The sequence below is a fragment of the Protopterus annectens genome, chromosome 3.part0 (genome assembly GCF_019279795.1).
Source record: "Protopterus annectens isolate FY-2018-M chromosome 3.part0, PAN1.0, whole genome shotgun sequence".
Classification (NCBI taxonomy): Eukaryota; Metazoa; Chordata; order Ceratodontiformes; family Protopteridae; genus Protopterus; species Protopterus annectens.
Window position 1 is genome coordinate 165,152,494 of NC_056731.1, and position 20,506 is coordinate 165,172,999.

The window sequence follows — 20,506 nt, forward strand, 5'->3', positions numbered from 1 at the left end:
GGGAGGGGAAAGGGGCATCCACTTTCCAAGCCTGACTGTGGGAAGTCCTTGTGCAAAATTTGTCCAATTGGTAGTGCTGAGGGGAGGCAAACGAGTCTACCTCTGGGTTCCCCCCATTTGTTTTGTTTCTCAAAATGTTGAATATCTTTCGTTCCAGCTTCCATTCATGTGGGTCCATGAGATTTCTGCCTGGGTCATCTGCCAGTGAATTCAGCTTGCCTGGCAGGAACTGAGCTTGTAGGTGCACTTGTTAGCTCAAGGCTGTGTTCTACAGAGCAATGGCTAGTCTTCAGAGAGGATACTAATGGGTTCCCCCTGCTTATGTACCACAGAACAGTAGTGTTGCCTACCAATAATTGTCCTGGCAGGATGTGGTCCTTGAAGGCTGCCAGGGAATTCTGTTCAACTAACATTTTTTGATTGATAGCAGGTGCATCTGTCTCTGGTTCCATTTGCCCTGAATAAACTGCCCTGCCAAGTGAGCCCCCCATGTATAGTCTGTTGCATCATATAGGGTTTGGGCGGCAGGGGTAGAGTGAATGGCAGTCCCTTGTTGTGGTAGCAGGCCTCTGCCACCAAAGGAGTCGTTCTACAAGGAATGATGGAAATCACTAACTCCAGGTCTTGAGAATGTTGACACCATAGGCTTTTTAGATACCGTTGTAGTTTCCTCATATGCAATGTTGCATATGGAATTAGTAGAATGCAAGAGGCCATGAACCCCAGGGCTTGCAGGATTTTCCTTGCAGACAGCTGGGTCTTTGTGGACAGTAGTTTGGAGTAGGCTGTGAAAAACTTGTTTCTCTGGCGTGAGGTAAGCCATCTCGGAAGTTCATAGGTTCATACTGGGCTATCTGCCCTGGGGGAATTATAAGCCTAGCCCGTTTCTGTACGACTTGCGCCACCCCTTGATTTGAGTATACTGTGCCCATTTTAAGGTTTAGTTTACTGTGCCTCTGTCTAATAGTGACATTGGAGTAATCCCTGGGACAATCCTACAATCCCCCATTCACCTATCGAGATTCTTCTTGAAGAGATTCAGTGAGGTGCTCTGCCTCACATGAACTGGAATTCTATTCCAGAGCGAAGGGAGCCTCTGGGTTATGAACCTGCCCCTCCAGCAAGTTCTATTTATTTCTGTGCTGAGGTTCAAGTCCCGAGCGTGTGGCTCTAAGGGATTTAGATTTACTGAGGAGCATGTCCATTAATTCTGGATTTGACATAGCTTTGTATGTCAGGCATAGATCGCCTCGAAGTAGGCGGTATGCAACTGAGTAGAGCTGGAGTTTTTTAACCGAGCAGCATATGGCATCTGTTTGAGACCCTTGATCCTCTTGGTGAGATACTTTTGGGGTCTTTCTAATTGCTGCAGGTGTCGGGTAAGGTACATCCCAAAAGGGGCATTGTATTCTATGATGGGCCTGATGAGGGATGAATAAAGGGGCACGATTACCTCTCTTGATCTAGATATGAAACCCTTCGTGATGAGGTGGGCTATGTAGAAGGTCTTTCTAACCACTTTGGCAATGTGGTTTTCAAAGGAGAGATTGCTATCAACTTGGGTCCCCAGGTCCCTAATAACTTTCTCTGTACTTAATGGGTTTCCGCCTATGTGGTAATTTGTGGGCACATTGCTTTTGCCAAAGGGTATGACTATACATTTTTTGGCATTTAGCTTTAAACCATGGCGCTGGCACCAGTTATCTGTCTCTGTGAGACCTTTTTGAAGGATGTCTGTGTCGGCTGGAGAGTTGATTATGGCGCCCAGTTTGCAGTCGTCCGTGAACTTGGTGAGCCATAGTCCTCCCACGTTTGCCTGTACCACGGTAAAGTATATACCGAACAAGAGTGGTCCCAGGACAGAACCCTGTGGGACGCCACTTGTGACCGGTTTCGAGTCGGACATGGCTCCAGCAACTCTCTCTGTGGGTTCTGTCTGAGCCAGTTTGCGACCCATCTTGTGACATAGGGGTTTATATTTAAGCTGGATAGCTTATCTATGATGCCAGAGTGGGGTATTGTGTCAAATGCCTTTGCAAGGTCCAGATAGGCTGTGTGGACTACCTTCCCTTCATCTATGGCTTTGGTGACTGTTTCGAAGAAGTCAACCAGGTTCAAAAGGCAGGATCTGCCCTTGACAAAGCCAAACTGGGTAGGATCTAGTGTCTGTAGGTCCCCAATGTCTTTGTTTATGAGCTCCATGATGATCCTCTCCATAGCCTTGCAGACTAAGCTAGTCAGGCTTATGTGGCGATAGTTTCCAGGGTTCGTAGAAGATCCACCTTTGTGGAGTGGGACCACTGTTGCTGTACGCCATTCTGTGGGCACATATCCTGTAGTGAGGCTGAGATTGTATAGCTGTTTTATTTGAGGGATTAGTTCCTCTTGGAGTTCATGTAGGATGCAACCTGGGACGCCATCTGGTCCCATGGAGGCAGTGTTTTTTTTGCTTTGCAGAGGGCAGCCTTCACCTGAGCATCAGAGATGTCTGGGAGGCAGCCCTCTGCCGGGATAGATACTTGCTCTTTTGGGGGGGGGGGGGGGTGGAGAAGTTTGCACTGAACCTGTCTGTCAGGATATTGGCCATGTCTGTGGGTTCAGTGTATTTTTTGCCGTTTAGAATCAACTCAGAACAAGTCTGGGAGTTACATGCCAGGTTTCTAAACTGAAAAAAGCCTTATGATTGTCTTTGGTGTCCTGTGCAATTTTTCTCTCGAAGCTGGCCTTGGAGGATTTTGAGAGAGATCGTAATTTTTTGCTAGTACTTATCAGAGATGCCTTCCCTATTAGGGATTTTGCTCTATCATGTAGTAGCTTCCTCCTTCTGTTGTACAGTTTATTTATGGCAGGGGTCCACCAGACTGGGCGTCTGCCTTTGGATGATTGGGTCTTGATTTTGTTTGGGATAGCATGATCCATGCATTCCTGGAGATGTCCGTATAATGCGTTTATACAGGATTCTGCAGTTTGGGCCGTAGTTTCCACTGGCCCTGGGGCCTTGAAGGATTCCACTTCGGTTTTGAGAAGTTCGCTTTTGAGAAGTTTTTCACTGTGGTTTACTGGGCTGGGGGTGGGGTCGGGATGTGGACATCCAGTGAAATTAATTAATGGTCTGATCTTACTAATGAGTGATATACTTCTGGTGTGGAGCATAGAGTCCCCATGTTGGTAATGATCAGGTCTAGTATGTTGTCCCCTCTTGTGGGAGTGGTGACTAGTTGTTCCATAGCATTTGAGTTTATAATTTCCAGGAACCTTTGGGCTAAGGTGCTGGGGTTTGAGTAGTGCTCCCAGTCAATGTTTGGGTAGTTGAAGTCACCCAATATAATGGTGTTCGGAGAGATCTTCATGTTCGACAATGTTTTCAGGAAAGCAGAGTGGGATTCCTGACTGAGAGGGTGGTCTGTAGGATGCTATAAACTGAAAAGCAGTTTTGCCCACTGTTAGTTGCACATGGATGGTCTCCGATACTTTGTGCAATGCCACTAACCTGGTGGTGTGGATATCCTTGATTAATATGGAAACTCCCCCTCCTTTTGTGGTTCGGTCCGGGTTTTGGGGCCAAAAAGCATGATATGAGGGTATAGCCTGGTAGTGCTGGGGTGCTCTCTGGAGCCTTGAACCAGGTTTCTGTCACTGCACAGATATCGATGTTCTCCATACTGAGGAGAGTTTCGAGTGCATGCATCTTGAGGTTAAGACTTCTGGCGTTTAGCAGCATTACCCTTAGTTTCTTGTTCCTTGTTTATCAGGTGTGTTATTCAGCCTTATTGGCTGCGGCTGCTTGGCACACTGACTTTGTGGGTTATGTGTTGTGCGTGTTTTGTTTTGAGGTAGCGTTTGCCTGGATGTCTGCTTGGGAGGTCTCTGTTGCTTAGGTAGATTTTTTATTTAGAGCCTCCGAGTATGTTTTTGTGTATTTATGTGTTTGGTTCGCTGATGTGGTGGGACTATGTGATACTGGAATTGTGTTGTGTGAGGTTATCTTCTCCTCCTGACTGGTTACACCAGTTTTGAGATGAGGGAGCTCAGCCTCCAGTTTGGCTAAATAGTTGCATCTCTCATATATTTGAACCTGTTTGGAGGAGGAGAGGGTTGTCCGTGTACATGAGACAGTTGTAACATTGCCTCAAAATTCTCAGATTCACCAGCTGGACTGGAGAGGAAACCACTGACTGACCTTTGGACATGCTAGAGTAATATAGGGAAACTGAATTTAAGACGGACCAATAGAGGACAGGGTAATCGTACAGAGGATAAGATTAAGTAGTGCTTATGGTTTAATAGTGCTAACTTGTAGGATTACTTAATTGGACCAGTGAAGGGCCTTACAATGAGAATATGGTGTTTAAATTGAGAGATAGAGCAGTTCCAAGGGAAAAAGTCAAGAGCAGACTTTGTGGAGCCAGGAATAGTTTAAACCCAATTAGGTGGCGCTGCCCGCTGTTGCGCTATGCTCAAAAGCGTGCAAAACCACGCAAAAGAGGGTTTTAAGAGAGGAAGATGGAGTTTTGGAATTGACCCAAAATGGCCAATAAAACTACAGTTTCAAGTCAGTAACCACTCCCCACAGGGGCAGGCAGGCTGCTCAATGTTTTTCACTGCCACTGATCAACAGAGACTTCCCTTTAGCCCAAGCAAAAAATGGCCTCACAGAAACTTACAAACAGTTCAAGAACAAGCCTGTAACTGAACTTTTTTAAAATCTCAGAAAAGTGGGAAAGTTTAAATCTCAGAAAAGTTGTGTTCAAGTTTGCTCCCAGGAATACAATTTGTTGGCAGGGTACTAGATGAGATTTCTTTTCGTTTATGGTGTACCCCAGTGAGGTTAGAAGTTTCTTTACAAATGCCAGAAATAGTAGCATGTCATAGCTTTCTGCTTGAATTAGACAATTGTCCAGGTATGGGTATATCTGAATATTTCTTTGCCTGCAAAATGCAATGACTGGAGCTAGGCACTTTGTGAATACCCTGGGTACAGTAGATAAACCAAAGGGAAGTGCAAAGAACAGAGTGCATGTAGCCTGCTCTGAAGCGCAGGTATTTCCTGCAAGATTCCCTTATTGAAATCTGCAGGTAGGCTTCCTTTAAGTCTAAGGTTGCCAACCAGGCATCTTTGTCTAGCATAGGAAGCAGCTGATTAAGTGTTAGCATTTTGAATTTTGGGGATTAACAAAAAGGTGTTTAGAATAGAGGTCCTGGATTGGACACCAGGAGCTGTCTTTTCTGGGTACCTTGAAAAGTAGAGTAAAACTCTTATCCCCTTTCTTCTGCTGGGATAGGCTGAATAGCCCTGATACTTAGAAGAGAGAACCTGCTGTTGAGCCTCTGCCCACTGATTTGTGGGTAGGTCTGGCCAACCGTTTGGGGTTGGTAAGGTGTGGAAGTGGAATATGTATCCTTGGGAAACTATTTAAAACCCATTTGTCCTGGGTAATGAGTTCCCAGTTTTTGCATGCAAGGTGATCTTTCCCCCTAAGGGGGCAGGGAGTAAAGCAGGGCTTGGAAGGTTTAAGGTTAAGTCATTGTGACAATTTTCCATAGGGGTGTCTTACTACTACCAGTTTTTAAAGTGGAAACCCCCAATGCTTAGGCCTGTGAGTACCTTGGGCCTGTAAGCCTAGGAAAGGACCAATTCTTAGAAGGCAAATGCTTACTGAATCTGGGAGGCTGTACTTGCAGGAAATCTTTAATAGTTTGCATAGATTTAGCTTTTTCCTCCATCTTTTTAAGGACTTTTACTCTGTTGCCAAACAAGCGGTCTTGGTTTAAGGGAGCATACAGTAATTTAGCTTTAACATGATCTGGCAAATTCTGCTCCATAAGCCAAGGATGCCCTCTAAGAACAGACCCAGTGACAGCAGCCCTGCAAGATGCTTCTGTAGAGTCAAAAACCACATTGGAAAGTATGTTTATCAACTTGTTCAGCAGAATGCATTAAATCCTGTAATTCTTTATTTTCAGCACACTCAGGAATCATTTTCTGTTTTAGTCCCATAATATGCTGCTGATACTTTAACATATGAAACTGGCAGTTTAAGGCCCTAATGGCCAAAGTAGCAGAAGTGTATACCTTCTTACCCCATCTGTCCAAGGCCCTGGAATCTCTATCAGAGGGGGTAGGGTTTTTGGCAGTAGTAGCTTGAATGCCTTTAGGTCTCTGGGCCCGCAGTAGGGTTCTTGAAGAGGAACTTGTGAGAGTCAGGTCCTCTAACACAGGTCAGGTTTCCTGGGAGCCAGAGGTAAGGTGTCTGGAACCAGGCAAGATCCCAAGAAGGCATCATCTACAATGTCCAGGACAGGAGGGATAGCTAAAGGCTTGTGATGAGGTGGGAGTAAGAATTCCCTAAGCCTCTTTTTGGAGTCAGAGTAATCCTGGCTTTCCCAGCAGAAATGCTCCCTAAGTGTGTAAGGTTTCACCAAAAGAAAAATCTTCTGGAGGGGAAGCAGAGGGAAAGGAGTCCCTCTGCATCAGAATCCTCATAGGTAGAAAAGGGCAAATCCTGATAATCAAGAAACAGAAAATCAAGAAACAGAAAATTCAGAATCCTGATCAGAAAATCAGAAGGAAAATCAGTTCTAGGTCTCAGAGGGAGAAGGCTGGCTTCACCTAATTAAAGTAATAAGGTTTTCATCCATTCTTATTTGTTTTTAGGCATACGGGCCTGACACCATGCGATTTGGACATCTGTTTTCTAGGCGTGGGTCGGGTTTTAGGCCTTGAAGATGATGGCATTGGTTTGAAATGCAAGTCAGTAGGCCTGAATACACCCTCTGAAGCCAGTGCCTGCACAGCGGCTCTAAACCCATCCAAAGTAGACATCCGCAGGTTCCACGGTCGAAGCATCTCGCGACATACCGGACTCAGAATGGGTTTCAGTAGAGGCCTGTGAATCTGAAGTAGCTGCAAAAGCACCTCACTGAGTAACGGCAAACTGGCGACTGGGTTAACGGAAGCGTCGGCAGCTTTGGACCTATGCGGTCTGTCTTTCTTTACGTTTTTTCAGAATGTCGGTAGTCAGAAGGCTTACCGAAGCCATTTCTTGATCATTAAACAGAATACCAAAACAGTTTGCTGCAAAAATGGACTGACGACACATAGCTCGAGGACTGAATAAGGCACAAAACAGACAGCACGGGACATTGTGGTCTGGTCCCAAGCAAGGAATGCAGTACAAATGAAAATCTTTGAGGTATTTGCTTTCCACAGGTAATACAACTTAACTTTTACTGACATCGGTTTAGAGGAAGAAAAAGGATCCCCAATGGGGTACCTAGCTTTTTTGAAGACTTCTGTTCTGAAACTCAAATAAAATTTCAAGAGTTGGCCGACCGGCACTTGCAAACTGCTTCAGGCACTGCATGGCTAAAAAGACTGATGTAATGGCGTCAGCTGCATGGTTTATAACCCTGACTAACCTGACGTCATGGAAGAAGAGAGCATACGACGCAAGACCCAAGACTTTGATATTCAGGCCGGCTGAGGGCTACCTGCAGGCAGATAACCAAATGTAATGACTGCAACAGTGAAACACGAAGATCAAACAAGTGACTGAATGCCCCCGAACTGCACATGATTCTAAAAGCCAGAGAAACCTAGGGAGAACTGGGATAAAAGTTTAGGCAGATAAATTAGAAAGGACCAATGGGGGATGGCTGCAGGGCTTCAAAGAATTGATTTCAATGGAAATAGTTTTATAGCCTGAGTAGATTGCAAATATCTTGCACACCTTCAAGCAGTTTCCCTGACTCTGAAGCGGGAAGTCAGAAGAAACTGGGAAGCATGCTTTTTCAGAGTATGCAAAACTGAAGGAGTTTAAAAATGTACCTCAAAATATTCTAGTGCCACTCTTAGATGAACCAATATTTTCTACAGAGACGCTGCTCAGTAGTAGTCTGGAGTTCCATCTCGCTTAAGTGTGCAATAGAGTAACATGCATTTCTCAAACTGCCTGTACTACCCATAGCAAGCACGTAAACTGTGCAAACACCAAAAAGGGTGTGCAGCTATCAAGAAAAGTGGTAGTAACAGAAAATAAGGCTTTACTAATATTACTTTAGCAGCCAAAAATCTATAACAAAGTGGAAACCAGGGATCAAACTGACGAAGAGGTGAAGGGTACTACAAAAGAAGCAAAGCAGGTAGATTAAGGCTTTTAGGAGGGTGCATAGAATTAGAAGTCTACTGTTAATAGTGTGTGTGTGTGTGTGTGTGTGGGCACATACATAAGTGACCAGAGTGATGGGGAAGAAAGGACTATTGGAAATAAGTGAAATAATGCAAACATTTCACAAATCTGAATTTCATAATGCTGTGTTACAACAAAATCACATTAAAACGCAGGTTACAAAAAGGCTAACCAGAAGACCAAAAGGAGTAGACTGCAAACTTAAGTCAACACACAACCCAAATGTGCATATTAATATACCTGGCAAACAATTTCTCACCCCTAAATATGAGCTCAACTTCCTTTCATATTAAATGCAGACACTCGTCAGTGACCCAAGTAATCAATCCAGACTCAGAGCTGGGAAGCCACAGCTATCAGTACAGACCATTAACTGTATGAGCACCAGAAAAGTTGTGTAGCTATCAGGAAATCATGGCTGTAATGTGTCTGTATAAATTACAACACATGAAAGGGTACCCCCCCCCCAAATGATAACGATCTACTTCAGCAGATACTGAGAAGCCAAATCTTCAAATATCACTTTCTTTTTATTTAAGAACAAAGTTTTCCAAACAACCTGTCTATGCTCATTGCAAAGTTAAAAGGTGTTCTCAACTTGGTATCCCACTGAGAAGATAGTACATTTGCAATTCAGAGGAAAGATATGCATCCAGCAAGAAGTTTTCATCTAAAATCTCCACCACATTGAAAAACTGACTGAGAAATGCAAGAAGCCAAACAAATAGGATGCAATTCATTTTGCAAGCAGCATTAAATAAGATTGTACAAGCTGATTTAGAAACTGCAAAAACCCTCAAATTATTGTCTTAATTCTTACCTTGGTATTTGTACAATCACTGAGCATACAGTGTATGTTATAGATACATTACAGACAAATGTACATTACAAGTGATTAGTAACATCTACATAAATTGAATGCTTTGGTTTTTAGTACACAAATTCCTCCATGTAGGGGGTCTTAGGGCAGTCCTGCATGCATATGCCTTAATATGCATTTTTCCCCCCAAAGTTATTTAACTACCTTTCTCTGAAGTTTGGCTCAGGTAATCTTGCATCAGGTCCTCCAAATTCACCTCTAAAATCAGGTCTTCCTCTTTCAATATCAAATCTGCCAAGTTTAGGTGGTGGCCCCAAATCAGAAACTGTTAATAAAAAAAACAAACTTAACTACAATAAAGAAACCAACCTATGTTGCCTAATTCGCTAATTAGAAAATGCGGTAATTCTACTTCAAATAAATCATTTAATTCTAATTAGGCATTTTGAATTATTAAAATGCCTTAATTAGAAGCTTAAATATATTTTACAAGCAAAATAAAATTGTATAACAAGTTTGTTATGCATTTACCAGTGATAGAAATGTAGTAATCTAACAGTGTATTAACTTACTACCTTACCGTAACAGCAATCCATTACAGTTCCGAACTGCACTTTACCTAGTTACCTACACTGCACATAACTTTCGTCTGCCTGTTCCAGTTCAGTTTGATTGCAAACATGGCAGACTTTGTTCAAGAAATACCACATAATGTTGAAACTTTTTTCACTGATTTTAAACTAAATGTTACAAATGATAAAACACAAAGTTCTGGAGCTTGTATGACCTACAGGAAAAGAATTACCGGTGACTGGAAGCCATCAAGAGTGACTTCTAATTAAGTCACTCGAAGATGTGTAACCCTGACAAATACAGCACACATGCGGCAGAAAGAAACATGAAAAGATCCCACAACGGGATCTGGATGGTATTTATTTCTCCAAATATTTTTGTCCGCTGTCACAAAACATTTTGTGCGACAGTCGATGATATGGCATCAAACTTGTGCTGGATGATTCCTTTGAGTCTGGTCGAAAGGATTTAGTTTTCTAATGAGTGCTGTACAACAGTCATATCATATTCCAGAGCAAAGTTTACCATGCAATTTCACGATCCGTGCATACAGGTGATAGACAATTGAGATGGATGACAAACTATTTTCAGTGCTGTGCCCAAGGTGATATATAGTCCAGTTGGTGTATGCATGGCTACTTCGGAGTAAGCAAGTCATCCACACACAACCAAAAAATGGAAACGTGACTGGTGAGCATGAAGTTTATGGACTCAAATGGTAAAAATCATTTCCATAATTTATCAATCTTATGAAAATTCACAAGTCGGACAGTTGTCAGAATAGTCACAGATAATGCCAACATGGTGCAGGCATCCTGAAGCCTGTTGATGTGATAGATGTAGACGAACAGGAGGAAGGTGATAAAGATGAAGCAGAAGAGGTGGAGCATGTTTCACTTGACTGGGAAGAACGAAGAGGGTAGCAGTCCAATGCCTGTGCGCTACGTGTGCATGGCACACTTTGCAGTTGGCAGTTCACTCTGGACTTGCTGAAGCCTCAAAGATAAACAATGTCTTAGCAAATGTGATAGTTTCATGTCAGCTCGTCATAAGGTGTTGGGAAGCAGAAGCATCTGAATTCCATCCTTGAACAGTACACGATGGACCCGTAAACGGTCAAGGACTTCAACAAGATCGAATCACAAGAATGAACCCTTCAGCGAGTGATTCTGCGATGCAGAACTACTCACACCAAGTTACTTTGCTGTACTTTAAGAAATGGAGCAGATCTTGAGGCCATTTGAAGTGGCTACTGTTCGCCTGCAATCTGAAAATGTGATAGTCAGATTCTACACACAATAGTTGCCTTGAAGAAACACAGAAGAACACAGAAGACTGAACTACAAAATTGTACATCAGTAAGTCTGGTCTCTTGGCATAGTTGAGCAACAGATATGATTATCTATTTCACCAAGCACATTGCCTGATCACCACAGCTGTGGACCCACGATTCAAGCTGAAGGTGGACAACAGATACAAGTGACAGCAACTCAGCACGACAGGTACTACTGACTGAGATACAAGTACAAAGTCAATCATATAAACATCGCATACCTGCAGAAGTCGCCCATGCACCAACACCATAGCAACAACCATCAGCTTCACAGGCGGATAATTCTGTTTTGGTACATGATGGAAAACACCAGCAAACAGTATAATATCAGAATTGGGATCTTATTTGGCATTACCATACAGCAGCATGGAGCCGCTAGTCAACTGGGGTGACACTGCGTGCCAAGAATCATTTGCAACCTTATACAAGTACACCTGTTATTTCAGCAAATGCTGAAAGGGTTTGCAGTGCTGCTGGCTACATTGCTTCAGCTAGGTGAAACAGACTTTAGTGATGCATCACTGGAGTTGCTTGCTCATTGCCACGTGCAGAGACCAACTGATGAGCATTACTATTTGATGATTTTACTATTTTATGGGTTTTAAATGTTTTTACTGTACAACTGATTTAGCTAAACATGTACTTACAGATCCTGTTTAACTTTTATATGACATTAGCTACATTGTTTTAAAGTTGAACACTTGGACTGACAAGTTGACAGTGAGTTGACAATTAAAATCTAATTAGCCTAATTAGTTTAAACATCTGCCAATTCTAATTAGCTAGGTCAGACAGCTAATTCTAATTAGCAAATACGCTAATTAACACTACTGCATCTCACAGTTTAGAGAGGGTCCATTTGATATGAACCCACTATTTAACATTATGCTTTTATACTTTGGGGGGGGGGGGCTTTTCCCTTTTATATTCACTGATGCAGTTTCCTCTTCAGCTACACCCTAAATGTCTCATATCCCAGGACTTCATTCTTCTACCAGCATAACAAATCCTACAACGTCAGACAGCAAGATTCTCCTGCTTCAAATTTAATTTTAGTATTTCAGAAGTAATCTGAACCTTCATTGTACATCAATATGCTGGATCAGAATGAAATTTCACCTTCTACTGATAAACTTGTCTCCACAGTCCGCAACCAATACAGTTTATGAATCTGAAAAAGTCTGCGTAAAATAAATTATGCAAGAACTTTTACCATAAAAGTAAATACCTGACTGCATTACTACTGTGGCAGTCCTGGCTGCTGAGATTTCAGCTGCAGAAGGCCTAACAAGTCTAGACTTCAGTACCCTACCATTCTCTACCCATGATCAAGGTTTTCCTAACACCTTCTACACCACTTTAGACCTTTGCCCTAAAAGCTAATTAAGGCAAGTTTGGTTTAATTTTCAAGTTTTAAGAGTGGATGGGAAAGGGAAAAAAAAAAAAAAACATGTTCCAAGCTATTTCAGGCCATGGCAATCCCAAGACTTCTAATTAAAGGATGGTCAGATTACAGCTGTGCTGTGTAATTAAAGAATAACTGTGTAAAATCTTACCATAAACATAAATGCCTCTCTTCCATGTTGCAGTATTCTTACTGTGGGAAAGTACCATCACTGCTGTACTGAATCTTGGGATTTCTTGCCTGCAGGATGCGGACGGGTTGGCCCAAATACCAAATAATTTCTCCCCACCCCAATAGATGTAAACCCTCCCTATTCAAAGTCAGGTCATCTTAGTATAAGTTGCCCATCTACACTACATTCAAGTCTTTCTTGGCTTTATGACAAAGCCTGCTAGCTCCCTAGGAGAAGCATGACCAACACCACTGCCAACTCTGACTAGGGGTAGGGAATGAATGGGGGTGACTGGAAATGGTACCTACCCCAGCTACTACTTGGGTTGGAACCGAGTGGGAGGTATTCGACATTGTACTCACCCCAATCCAAGAAGGGCTTTAGATAAAGGAGTGCGCGATGCAGGTGGTAGGAAAAGGATACTGCAACTGATCTACCAGAATATCTACAATTTTGGTAAATACCCAACAACTGAAAAAAAGTTTGTCACTACTGCAGTAGTGAATCTTTGGAATATTCCCAAAGCCAAGCAAAAAGTGACTGGCAGGATGTCAGTGCCATGTAGAGGATACCCTAAAAATGGCAGAAGCAAAACCAGATCTGGCCCTGGAAACAGCACCCATGTTGTGATGTTTAGTGAAGGTGCACACAGAGAACTAAGTAGCTGTTTCCAAGATGAAGTGGACCCATTTTAAAAAGGTTGTGGTTGCTGCCTTTGCAAGAATCTGAATGAGTTTAAATATTACTGGGAAAACTTATTTTCCATGGTGAGAATAGCAAAAGGCTAGGCAACTGGCCATCCATTTGGAAATGAAATGCTTTCTTAGAGGTCTCTCTCTGTCATTGCAAAGGACACCAGGAGTTTATCAGCCTCATTAGGGAATTTTGTCCTATGAAGGAAGAAACTAAGCAGACTGTGTACATCAAGAGGATGGCTGATTCTCTTTTTGGAGGGATTCAGGAAGACTACTTACTTGTAGGTGAATGGCTTGGTTAAGAGAAATTTCTGATACAATCTTGGGAATAAAGGTAAGGGTCATCCTAATGGGAAGACTATCCTTTTGAAAGATGAACCATTTCTTGTACACCGGGGCTTGTAATTCAGAGATGTACTCTGAACAGGTCACGGCCAACAGTGAGGTTTTCCAAGTTATCAATGGCAGGCAGCAGGGGTGGCAGGTTCAAAGCAAAGTATGGCAAGTTTTTCTTAAAAAGCATGCCCCAGGCAGCTACAGGATGCTTGGGGGGAGGGGGGACGACATGAGCAGGCATGAAGCATTTACCTTGGCAGAAGAGCAGTATAATCCTTTTCTGCACAAGTATGACAGGTATTCTAAGACCTGGGTTAGAGGATTTTCTGGGGAAACACTTAATTTTACACCAGATTGAAAATCCTGGTACGTTTGTTTTCTGGCTTCTTTGAGAAGGGAGATCATGCCCTAAGAAAGTCTGGAAGATTTGTTCACTATCTGTTCTAGAAAATCATTTATGCTCACGGTTTTCAGTTAGATATAATGGCAGACCCTTTTCTCTTAGTAAGGTGGTCATGAAGAGGCAATATTCTGGTTCTAGATGGGCGAGCCAGTTTGGTGTGACGAGAATCACTGGCTCACTTTTCCTTAGTTTCTACATTACCTTGGGGATGAGTAGTAGTGGAGGAAGGCATAAAGAAAAGGCCTGTCCAGCTGAAGGAGAAAGTACCCATCTTCCAGTCTCTTCTGGAGATTTCTGGAGTAGAACTTTCTTAGCTGCCTGTTTGGAGTAGATGTGAAAAAGCATACTTCTGATAAACCCACAGGCAGACGAGGTCTAGAAAATTCTTTTTAATATCCCTTAGTTGGGGTCCAGAAGGGTTATATGCAAGGAATCTGCTAGAAAGTTCTCTTGAACTAGGATGTAGGCAGCAACTGCTGACAGCACTAGGGTTAACTGCCAGAATTTTATAGTCACTCTGCACAGGTGGTACAACTGCATAACCCTCTCTGTTGATGTTATCAGATGACAAAAGTATTGTCTGTTAGGATTTTGATGGGCCCAGGAAGTTTAAATGGGGAGAATGACTACCATACTCTTTTTGTGCTGGTTTAACATGAGTCTGTCTCATGCTCCTTGTACTCAAACTAAATGGCCAGAGTCAAGAAGTCGGGGTATAAGGTAAGATGGCGTCATACACATCTTTCTTGTCCACTCTGCAAGCCCCAGGCTACAGCCAGGAGCACCAATATTCCCCCACTGTCCCTACCAGAGTATGGTTAGGGAGAGCTAAAGCTAAATGGGGGTGGGGAAAGTACAGGTTTGTACTTACCATAAATGTAGATGTTCGAGTGTATACCCTGCTGCAGTCATCACACTTGGGTTAGCCAGTCGTCAGGAGGTCCCGCAGTCGGCCTGAATTCCAAAGACTTGGTCCGGCGTCGGTTGTTGTTGCTTCTTCCCTGACGTCAGTGCACCAGGGGTATACAAGAGGCATCCGATGCCATTTTCTTCAGTTTTTCTTGCCCCAGATGTCAGGTGCTCCCCCAAAAGGTGGTCAGTAGATAGTACCAATAATAAAAGTTTAGCACAAACAAAACATCACTCCAGCTATAAGCAAATACACCACCACAAAGGTTGTATCAGATTTTAAGGTATTGAAAGGTTTCAGTTAGGTCAGAGGGGATGGAGGGAGGGTAACCTGGACTGCAGCAGGGTATACACTAACATCTACATTTATGGTAGGTACAAAACTGTACTATGTTCATCGTGTTACCCTGCTGCAGTCATCACACTTGGGTTGAATCCCAAAGCTAAGGATGGGAGGTGGAGTCAGAGTTAGAGAAGGCTAGAAGGCCCTGCAAAACTGCAGTGGCGAAGCCAGCTCTAGACTTAGAGTAAAGTGGTAAGTGATAGTGTTTGGTGAAGGTGTGTACTGAACTCCAAGTTGCAGCTTCCAGAATATCCTTGGTTGGCACCCCCCTGAGGAAGGCTGTAGATGTAGCTGCTGCCCTGGTGGAGTGGGGCCTTATGTTAGCAGGAACTGGTTTTCCATGATGGGTGTAGTAAAAACGTATGCAATGTCCTATCCATTTGGAAATTGGATGTTTTGAGACTGCCTTTCCTTGTGATGCTGTAGCATAGGATACAAAAAGCTGGTCAGATTTTCTGAAAACCTTAGTTTTATCCAAGTAGTAACGTAGTTGCCTGTGAATGTCTAAGGAGTGCAGGAGTCTTTCTCCTTTGTTCTGTGGATTTGGGAAGAAGGTGGGTAAATGGATGGTTTGATTTAGCGCCACACTGGATACCACCTTTGGCATAAAGGAGGGGTTAGTTCGTAGAGAAACTCTGTCGATGAAAAATGAGGAAAGGCTCTACTGCCATTAGTGCCTGTAGCTCTGAGACTCTTCTGGCTTAAGTAATTGCTAGCAGCAGGGCAGTCTTCCATGATATAAACTTAAATCAGCTGAGAAAGCTGGCTCAAAAGGTGGCAGCATAAGTTTTTCCAGAAAGTACAGTTGTGTACACCTACCATAAAAATGTAGATGTTAGAGTGTCTTCTCTGTTGCAGTCATAACAGTAGGGTGTTCCTGCCGGCAGGCAGCCCAAGGTCGGCCAGAATTCCAAAGTCTGGGTCCGGCATCGACTGTACCAGCAAGTACCCTGACGTCAGAACGCAGAGGTATAAAGCCGTCAGCCGACGCCATCTTCTCCAGCCTTTCTTGCCCCAGATGTCAGAAGCCCCCAGTAAGCCAAAAGGTGTCCAAAAAGGAAACACAAATACACCACAAAAGTGGAAGAGGAAACAAACAAGATAAGAGGGGATAGGTGGGAGGGAAACACCGACTGCAACAGTGAAGACACTCGAACATCTACATTTATGATAGGCGTGCACAACTGTACTATGTTCTTCGTGTTTCACTGTTGCAGTCATAACTGTAGGGTGGAATCCCAAAGCAGTGAAAGAGGGAGGAGGCTATGCAGAAGGGACAGCAAGAAGACCCTGCAAAACAGCAGAGGCAAAGCCTGCCCTAGACTTAGAATACAGAGGGAGATTATAGTGCTTGGAAAAAGTATGCTTTGAAAAAGTATGCACTGAACTCCAAGGGGCAGCTTCTAAACAGCTTTGGTAGGAAGTCCTCTGAGAAAAGCTGCTGAAATGGCAGTTGCGCTAGTAGAATGACTCCTCACAGTACCTGGAATCTGTTTCCCATAGTGAGTAACAAAACCTTATTCCATGAGCAATCCATTTGGAAACAGTTTGTTTAGGAATAGCCTTACCTAGAGAACTGGAGGCATAAGAGATAAGCAATTGATCAAATTTTCTGAAATCCTTAGTTTTGTCCAGGTAAAATCGTAGCTGTCTGTGTACGTCCAATGAATGTAAAATCCTTTCCCCTTTATTTTGAGGATTAGGAAAGAAGGTAGGAAGGTGAATAGTCTGATTTAGAGCCACCTTCGAAATCACCTTAGGCATAAATGTAAGATTGGTCCTCAAGGAAACTCTGTCTTGGTGGAAAATAATATATGGTTCCACAGCCATGAGAGCTTGCAACTCTAAAACCCTTCTGGCAGAAGTCAATGCTAACAAAATAGCTGTCTTCCAGGATAAGAACTTGATATCTGAAGCCACAGCAGGCTCAAAAGGAGGCAAAGTACGTTTCTCCAAGACATAATTAAGATCCCAAGCAGGAACAGAAGAGTTCTGGGAGGCCTTAAATTCTTAGCCCCCTCAAAAATTCTCACCAACTGGTGAGAAAAAATGGGAGGATCAGTGTTGAAATGAGCTGAGATAACAGAAGCATGAAGTTTGATGGATGAAAAGGAGAGGCCTTTAAGCAAAAGGTCTGAGGGGTAAAGTAAAATAGAGGGAATATCAGGCACAATAGGGTTAGAAAGTACAGTTTTGTACCTACCATAAATGTAGATGTCCGAACTGGATAGCATCTGCAGTCATAACAAATGGGTTGTCCTGTCGTCAGGCAGCCCTTCGGTCGGCCGGATTCCAAAGTCTGGGTCCGGCTTCGGCTGATGTCGCACTTCACCAGACGTCATCTCTGCTGGTCTTCGGGTATAAAGGCATCAGCAGACGCCATTTTCCTCAGTGTTTCTTGCCCCAGATGCCAATTGCCCTCTTGGAAAGCTAAATTTTGGATAAATGGCAATGTTTCCAAAATAGTAGAAGGCAAACAAAAAAATAAACATGTATGTACATATATACAAACAAATACACCATAAGAGACTCCCCCCCCCCCCAGCTAGCTATTAGGAGGGTAAATACCCTAGGAGTACCGCAGAGGGGAAGGAGGGAGGGTAATCCTGACTGCAGATGCTATCCAGTTCGGACATCTACATTTATGGTAGGTACAAAACTGTACTATGTCCTTCATGGATGCATCTGCAGTCATAACAAATGGGTAGAATACCATAGCCAAACTAGGGAGGAGGAATAATAATTATGGTGTAGTCAGGATCCCTTGCAGTACAGCAGTGGCAAACCCTGCTCGGGATCTAGAATATAGAGGTAAATTATAATGTTTGGCAAATGTATGCACGGAGGTCCAAGTAGCCGCCTCAATAATGTCCTTGGTTGCCACTCCTCTTAAGAAAGCTGTGGTAGTGGCTGTAGCCCTTGTAGAATGAGGTCTTATGTTCTGTGGAATTGGTTTTCCATGGTAGGAGTAACAGAATCTTATGCAATTTCCTATCCATTTGGAGATTGTCTGTTTGGAAATTGCTTTTCCTTCCCTTCCTGTTGCATAGGCTACAAAGAGCTGGTCAGTTTTTCTGTTACCTTTGGTTCTGTCCAGGTAGTAGCATAACTGTCTGTGTACATCCAAGGTATGCATTATTCTTTCACCTGTGTTTTGTGGATTGGGAAAGAAGGTAGGTAGGTGGATTGTCTGGTTTAAAGACACTCTGGATACCACCTTAGGCATAAATGTAGGATTAGTTCTCATGGACACCCTATCTTGATGGAAGATTAGGAAGGGTTGCACTGCCATTAGGGCCTGTAGTTCCGAAACCCTCCTTGCTGAAGTAATAGCCAGTAAGAAAGCAGTTTTCCATGACAGGTGTTGTAGATCTGCTGTTGCTGCTGGTTCAAACGGAGGGAGTGTCAACTTTTCTAGTACAAAGTTCAAGTCCCATGCTGGTAATGGTGGTTTCCTAGGAGGTTTTACATTCTTGATCCCTCTGAGAAACTGCCTGAGTAGAGGATGTGAAAAGACAGGAGGATCAAAGCTGTATTCTGCTGAAATAGCTGATGCATGTATCTTGATGGAGGAATAGGACAGGCCTGTATGTAGAAGCTCTGCCAAGTACTCCAGGATGTTAGCAATATCTATGTTCGACACATCTTTTCCTCTTTCAGTACTCCAAATGACGAACCTTTTCCATTTTCCTGCATAGTTCCTTCTTGTCGAAGGTCTGCGGGCTTCAAGGATAATGTCTTTAACCCTTTGTGAAAGGTCTGGGTTAGTTACTGCTATGTGATGTTCCAGGCAGTCAGTTGCAAGGTTTTTAGGTTTGGATGTATGATGTTGTAGTTGTTCTGAGTTAACATCAGAGGCATCAGGGGTATTGACCACATTTTCTCCCGAGACATGCTCCTCAGCAGTGGGTACCAGTGTTGTCTTGGCCAGTTCGGAGCTATCAGAATTATCCTTGGACGTTCCTCTTTGATTTTCAGTAGTACCTTGTGCATCAAGGGAAGAGGTGGGAATGCATATGCTATCAGGCCTTTCCAGCTGAAGGATAGAGAGTCCACCTTCCATGCAAGTGGGTGGAATGTCCTTGTGCAGAATTTTTTGAGCTGGTGATTTTGTGGGGAAGCGAATAGATCTATTTGTGGCATTCCCCATTTCTTTGTGATTTCCTTCAAGATGTCCGGGTGTAGCATCCATTCGTGAGCATCCGAGGTGGTTCTGCTTAAAATGTCTGCTAGCGTGTTCTCTTTTCCCGGTACAAATATTGCCTGTAACTGGATGTTGTAGCCGAGAGCCAGATTCCAAAGGTCCAAAGTCATTCTGCATAGGGGGTAAGAATGAGTGCCTCCCTGTTTGTTGATGTACCACATGACTGTGGTGTTGTCTGTCCTTATCATCAAATGGCCTTCTTTGAGGAATGGTCTGAATTTTAGGATTGCCAGTTTTACTGCTAGCATTTCTTTTTGGTTTATGTGCAGGTGCAGCTGGTCCTGAGTCCACAGTCCTTGTACGCATTTGTCCAGCATGTGTGCCCCCCATCCTAGGTCTGAGGCATCCGTTGTGATGGTTTGGTTTGCTCGAAAGTTGTGGAAGGGTAAGCCTGGGTTTGACTGGCATGCCCGAGCCCACCATAGGAGCTCCTGTTTTAAGCATGGGATTAGTGGTATTTCTGTTTCTAAGCTGTGCCTGTGTTGAGACTATAAATTCTTTAGGTACCACTGTAACTTTCTCATATGCAGTCTGGCATGTGGGACCAAGATTATGCATGATGCCATGAAGCCCAAGGCCTGCAGAACTTTTCTTGCTGTTAGTTTGTTCTGCTTTGTTAATGCCAAGAAGTAGAGGGAGTTCTTTTTGTTTTTCTGCAGTTAGGAATGCCATCTGTTTTACTGTGTCCAATTCCGCGCCCAAGAAAGTTCTCGTCTGGGATGGTATCAGTCTTGACTTTTGAAAATTGACTGTATATCCCAGGGCTTTTAGCAAGTAAATGACCCTTTGTAAATCTGTTGTCAGCTTGCTTTTGTTGTCCGCTTGTAACAGGCAGTCGTCCAGGTATGGATAAATTTGGATTCCCTGTACTCTGCAGTGAGCGATTACTGATGCCAGGCATTTTGTGAATACTCTGGGCGCAGTGGATAAGCCAAAGGGCAATGCTGAGAATTGATAATGCTCTGATCCTGCAAGAAATCTGAGGTATCTTCTGCAATTTGGTCGAATGGGGACGTGCAGGTATGCCTCCTTGAGATCTAGAGTTACCAGCCAACACTCCTTGCCCAGCATGGGAAGAAGTTGCTGTAGGGTCAGCATTTTGAATTTTGGTACAATGATGTATG

At 43.4% G+C, this 20,506-nt stretch overlaps 1 protein-coding gene across 1 annotated transcript in view; it reads right to left on the reverse strand.

Annotated features, from left to right (window-relative positions):
• Positions 1-20,506, reverse strand: part of LOC122796295 — a gene marked incomplete in the record, with an annotated part of 1,783,369 nt that overhangs the window by 788,366 nt on the left and 974,497 nt on the right. Inside the window, 1 exon segment of the mRNA XM_044064662.1 lies at positions 9,214-9,334. Within this exon segment, the coding sequence (XP_043920597.1) occupies positions 9,214-9,334 (121 nt within the window).